The sequence below is a fragment of the Lactuca saligna genome, chromosome 2 (assembly GCF_052625555.1).
Source record: "Lactuca saligna cultivar CGN05327 chromosome 2, ASM5262555v1, whole genome shotgun sequence".
Lineage (NCBI taxonomy): Eukaryota > Viridiplantae > Streptophyta > Magnoliopsida > Asterales > Asteraceae > Lactuca > Lactuca saligna.
Genome location: NC_136418.1, coordinates 181,783,289 through 181,789,445, shown reverse-complemented (window position 1 = coordinate 181,789,445; position 6,157 = coordinate 181,783,289). Strand labels below are relative to the sequence as shown.

The 6,157-nt window shown below is 35.2% G+C and overlaps 1 protein-coding gene across 1 annotated transcript; it reads left to right on the top strand.

Annotated features, from left to right (window-relative positions):
- Nucleotides 1-521: 521 nt before the first annotated feature.
- LOC145028421 (uncharacterized) lies at nucleotides 522-4,221 on the top strand. The gene is made up of 3 exons (XM_078977106.1): nucleotides 522-761; nucleotides 1,695-1,846; nucleotides 1,968-4,221. The coding sequence occupies exons 2-3, from the start codon at nucleotides 1,726-1,728 to the stop codon at nucleotides 4,067-4,069; spliced, it is 2,223 nt and encodes a 740-aa protein (XP_078833232.1). The 5' UTR covers nucleotides 522-761; nucleotides 1,695-1,725; the 3' UTR covers nucleotides 4,070-4,221.
- Nucleotides 4,222-6,157: the final 1,936 nt, after the last annotated feature.

Below are 6,157 nucleotides of genomic sequence, written 5' to 3'. Positions count from 1 at the left end.
TAACAACTTTTATATTGTTTTTAAAAAAGATGCAACACCTTTTACATTGTTTTACAAAAATAAAACATTTTTTTAATAAATCTCTATTAGTTTAGTTGTATTCGTAACCTTTATAATATGGAGATAAATATAATTTTAAAATTTCTAGTAAACATTATTAAAAAACCAACTACTATTTCACACATTTTAGTGTTAGTTTATCTTCTAATACTGTTTTATAAATCTTTATATATGTTGATGTCTATATATATATATATATATATATATATATATATATATATATATATATATATATATATATATATATATATATATATATATATATATATATATATATATCATCTATATACAGATTCATGTCTCATTGCAGATTTAGGTCATTTTTTAAAAACTATTTAAAAATTAATATACAATCTAAAACAATAGTAGTATGTTATTGGGTGTAATCTTGTGTAGTTGGTGATGGGATAAATGGCTTTAAATGATCTCACCGCCGACTTCATCTTCTATTTCTCATTTTTTTTTTTTTTCTCTCTCTCTCTCTCTCTACCACTCTCATCATTCTGAGTCTAGAGAGAGAAAGAGGGAGACACATAAAATTCATAAGTCCAACGCAAGACTTCTCAGGAGCTTTAATTACAAGAGTTTTTCCTTTTTCTTCTTTCTTCATTACCCACCCAAAATATTTCACTTTCCAGACAGATCTATTCAGATTTCCCATGGAATTCATGTAACAACAGCATTTATCAACAATCTCTCAGGTTCTTATCCTCTCCGATATCAAATTCAATCAATATTTTCGATTTCCTTGTGTGGGTTCTTGATTTGATCCTGTATTTCAAAGCTCAGATCTTTGACCAATCAAGAATCCCTCAATTTTTTATTTTTGTATCAGGAAACACCAATTTCTTGCAATGTTCTATGCGTAAACCAAGTATAAAAATCAACTCCTTTGTGTTTTCTGTACTAGTTTAATGATAACCAGTTTTTGATTTGATTCCACGTTTCAATATTTTTGATCTCTGAAAACAAAATTTCTCAGTTTTTTCTGCCAATTTTTCCCCCAAACCCACACAAAAGATCATAAAGATCATGTTTTTTGCTTTTCAATATTACTAATAATAGGGAGTTCTTGATTTATGGGGCTTTGTATCTTTTGGCAAAAACGGTAAGAATATCCGATCCTAATTTCCAGAAATGGGTTCTTATTCTCCACAAGTTTTTTAAGAAATTTCACCTTTTTTTTGGGGTCAATGGAAGTCTTCGATTCCACTTTCTTTCTTTCTTTCTTTTTTAAGCATACCCATTTGTTTTAGCAATCTCAGGTTTTAAGTATTAATGATATTTTCAATTTCTATTAAAAAAAAAAAAAAAAGGTTTTCCAGTGTGTTTTATATAGAAAATTAAGTTCGATGTTTGACTTTTTGTACTTCTTGCAATTTCTACGCCATATTTGTCTTGTTCAAACCAGACTCTAGTTCATAATTATCGAACTAGCTATAATTTCGTATAAAAGCTTATTAGTTGGTAATTCTTTATTTATCTCCATGATCCTTTGATTGAACAGGATTCGCATTTATTTGATAGATTTTCTGTAGTTTTTTCGTCTAAAATATATGTATGTTATAAAGTCAAACCATTTAATATCAGTTTTTCGATTCATATTCATAAATCTTTTGTTCAAATAATTTCAGGGTTTCTAAGAATCACAGGCGTTTAATAAATATGAGCAGCAAGATGAACAATCCACTCCGGTTGGTCCGTTGCCCAAAATGCCGGAAACTTCTGCCGGAGTCGCCAGATGTTCCTGTCTATCAATGTGGAGGTTGTGGTGCAGTTCTTCAAGGTTCGTAGGATATCTAAACTTGTATTTTTTTTATTTTATTTATTTATTTTTTTTACTTTCTTTAATTTGCTTTCGAATGTTTTCTATGTTTTTTTGTTTAAGATATGATGTTATCATGCAGCAAAGAAGCGGAAAAATGATACTGTGGATACAACAAAGCTGGAAGAGGATTCTTCCTCCGGTAAACTAAAAATGGAGCAGGTTTCCGATGATCAAAAACCCAGCAGCAGTACAAACCATTCTATCAATGAACCAAATCGAAAAACCAGTGATCATAATGATGTTCATATTTCGAGTGAGCTTCTGGGTCAAGATCATCAAGATGCGACAGCTAAAAAAGCAGAAAATCATACGGTTGATGCAGTAGCATCAAATGGTGTCAAAGATTATTCCTCTGGCAAACAGAAAATGAAGCAAATTTCGAACGATGAAGGAGCCTGCAGCAGCTCAAATCATCAATCTCTTGTTAGTTCAATCCATGAACCAGATCCAAACAGTGATCGTAATGATCCTCGTAGCTCTACCGAGCTCTCCGGTCATGGGGATCCCGAGTCATCACCCGAAGCCACAGCTCACAACATAAAAAATCAAGATCAGGTACAAGATCATGATTTTGCTGCAATTAAGAGTCGATCAAGATCAAGATCGCCAGAAGCTGTAGTTCATGACGGAGTAGATAAAGATGGAGAACCGATTAATAATGGGGGCTCGGAAAACTGTGAAAATGAGGTAGAATTCGATGATAGCAGCAGGGAACTGACTAAGAGTCCCGAAAAATGTTCATTTTCGGAGGTTAACGAGATCCAAAAGCCCTCACGAAAACCAATTGCTGATAGGAAGATCGATAGGGATTCTAATCGGGGGTCGAAGTCGAGTTTCAAGAGCTTGATTGCAGAAAAAATGCTCGATACAACAAGACAGAAGAAAGTGGTGTATATGGATGAAGACGATATACCATCGGAAGATGGAAGTGCCGATTTGTGTCATCGCCCGAGATTATTCAATCGCATAAACTCAGAAGAAACTTTGGAAAATGAAAGATTCGGTGGCACAAGCTACGAGTACGAGGGAAGCGTATCTTCTTTCGATGGGACCGATAATCAAATTCCAACAAAGAAACATGTTGATTCAGTAAACGAGTATCATCAAAAGCACCATCGCCGTGAGTTCCACCCTTCAGTTAGATCCCGAAGAGGTAAAGACGAGCACCGGTCGATGCAGTCTCAACCATTTTACGGAAATGCCATCCCTCCAAGACATCGTCCACCTGTGAATGTGAATGCCATTACTGGAAACCCGAAAATGGAGAGACTAGAGCTGTTGAAAATGGTGCGAGAACTTCAAGATCAACTCGAAAGAACAAACGTCTCGCAATCTGCACAGCTACCTTCTTCGTACTACTACGATCTTGGTTTAAATCATCCCAGAAGATACGCGTTTTCCGGCGAAGTAAATAGAAGAAGAGATGGTGGGTCCGGATCCGGCACGTGCCACCATTGTTATCCACAACCACAAGAGCATCGTCATTTCTCAGCACAACAAATTCCTAGGCCACGTCAACATCAACATCCACATGTTTGCTGTAATGGGCCTCATTACGTGCCCAGCACGTGCTACAGTTCAGAATCTGATTTTACTACACCGGAACCCGATGACATCCACCGCCACAGAATTGACGTCCCAAAACCAAAACCGACGTACAAGTCTCCAAAGAAACGATACGTCCGGCCGATTTCCGGCGGGTCACCATGGATTGCTTGTTACAGGTGCTCAGAGGTTCTACAGCTGCCTCAAAGCTTTCTTGTTTTCAAGAAACGATGCCATAGTCTGAGGTGTGGTGCTTGTGAGAACGTGCTCAACTTCACGGTTTCCGATGGGACTCATGTCCATAGATATTATCCTGAAGAAATGATGGCTGCTCCACCGAGCAGTGAGGTGGAAGACTATGGTGATGTGAGAGCAGGACTGGGCCCAGGCCCGGTTTCTTGCTCAGATATATCGTTTCAGAAGAGTTATTCTACGGAAACGGATAGAAATGGCTCTCGGGAGTTGGCTGAGGAGATCAGAAGAAAGGCGGGCCCACCCGGGCCTTCTTCTTCTTCAAGGGCTTCAGGCCGGAGAAAGGTGACATCAGAAATCGAGGAGGTTGAGCCCGCGAACAATGGTTCCCCGCTGCATTGGCTCATGGGTTATGCGTCTCCGAGCAAGGTGATTCGGAGTTGATTCAAAGAGAAGTTTTGAAGGGAGTCGATTATAAATTTATAGTGTACAGTTTTGCATATATATTTGTGTTATATGGTTTTGTTGGTATTTTTTGGTCAGTATTGTTTGATTATTATTTAATTTATAAGATTGGGTATATTTTTGTTTCCGAAGCTGAACAAGCAAAGCAAAACAAGACCTGACAAAGTTGTTGTGTCGAGTGAAAAACACTAAACAGGTCGAGCTCACATGACCCTAACGAGGCATGTTTATCTTCGTTAGCATGTTAGGGTTTGGATCTTGTTCATTATGTTGTATTATGTCATGTGTTGTATATATCATGTTGAATCATTTGACTAATTGTAAAAGTAGGAGTTGAGAATGTGAAAAGAAAAAAAATGAAAAACTTAAAAGAGGTGGAAGAGAGAAATTGCATAGTAAATTATTAAATTTAGGAAGACAAAGTGGAAAAGTGAAGGCATGAGACCATTAGGTAAGGATTGGTGTGGTGGTGTTATAATAAGAAGCAATAAGAACAGGGGGTGATGTTCATGATGTTATAATACAATGTTAAGAGAAGAGAGATATAGAAAGATAATTTATCAGCCAATAGAAGAATTCGTTTCTTCTTGTCATGGAGACAACAAGATGTAACAAGAAGGGGAGGTTGTGTTCTCCCTCGTCACGATACCGTTGAGGGTGCCACTTCAGCACAACGAGCACGTCACAATGCTCATACCGTCTGCTCTGAGAAAGAGAATGATCATGGATAGGATTAGAGAGTATGATAGAGAAGTCATCATGTATTTAGAAGACACCTAGATGAAGTCATAAGGAATAGAGACTAGAGAGAGAAGAGGAGGGATGTGTAAGGTTTATATATTACAAAAGAATTAAACTTAAATTTTTTATCGTATATCTTATTTTATGAATGTTTAAAGTTTATATATTGTAAAAGAAATAAACTTATTTTTTTATTGTATATCTTATTTTATTTTTGTGTTTGTCCAATTTATCTAACATATAATATAAATATATGTAATATTTTTCAATTTAAATTATCAATCGTAACTTGACCGTTTTAATTTTCGTACTGTATCTTCTCAACTTATCGAATTAAACAGGTTTAATTTTCTTACACAGACTTGTTTAATTTGTTTTGAGTTAGTGTATTATGGGTGAGTTCGACAAAACTAGCGGGTAGCAGGTAACTTGTAGCGTTTTATTAAACGTTATGTGAAGTAGCATTTGGATTTGAAATGTTTTGTATAGACCAAACGCTAGAAGCTTGTATTATCAAACAAAGTTTTTTTGTTCAGAATGAAACGTTTGCAAAACGCTAGAAGCTAGAGCTTATAAGCTCTCAAACGCTCCGTGCCAAAAAAGTCCAAGTTAGTTTTGCCACAATATCACATCTAAAACCAAAAAGAATGGGTGCGGAAAGAGTGAATAGAAATAGAAACCGTATCCAGGAACATCACACCTTGGGTGCTGTCCTGGATACGGTTTAGGGGTGAGGGGTATTCTTCCTGTGTTCTCTCTCATTTCCTAATTGGACAACAACTTATAAGCTTCTTTTTTTTTAGTTTTTTTAATATATATATATATATATATATATATATATATATAATATTTTTTTAAAAAATAAAAAATAAAAATAAATGATAATGAGAAATGATAATTTCTTGATTTTTGGTGAGTAATATGTAAATGAAATTACATGGCAAACAAAATATGAATGGTAAGTGATGAATATACCATGTGGTGTAATAAAAGGAGGGATCTAGTAGAGTAAACCATATGCACAAAACTCAGCCTGAACCGTTAAACCTAAAAATCTAAAACAAAAGTTGGCCATTCGGTTCATGATCTATATATTTTCTAAAAGACAGCTTTTGATTTTAGTTATTGGGTCAATATTTTATTAAAAAGGAGTTTTCGTTAAAATTTAGTAATTCTTAAAACCAAAATAAAACTTGGTTGTTCATTTTGCATACCCAAAACATTCTATAAATATATATTTTTTAAACTAAAATGAGCCCATGTATTGGGCTCATGGTGGGTTAGGACGAATCATCTTGTTACTATTAATGGATTGAACTTTCCTCA

Coding starts and splice junctions, on each gene's coding strand:
- LOC145028421 (XM_078977106.1), top strand. CDS start 1,726: ATGAGCAGCAAGATGAACAATCCACTCCGGTTGGTCCGTTGCCCAAAA. Junction 1,847..1,967: donor TTGTGGTGCAGTTCTTCAAG/GTTCGTAGGATA, acceptor GTTATCATGCAG/CAAAGAAGCGGAAAAATGAT.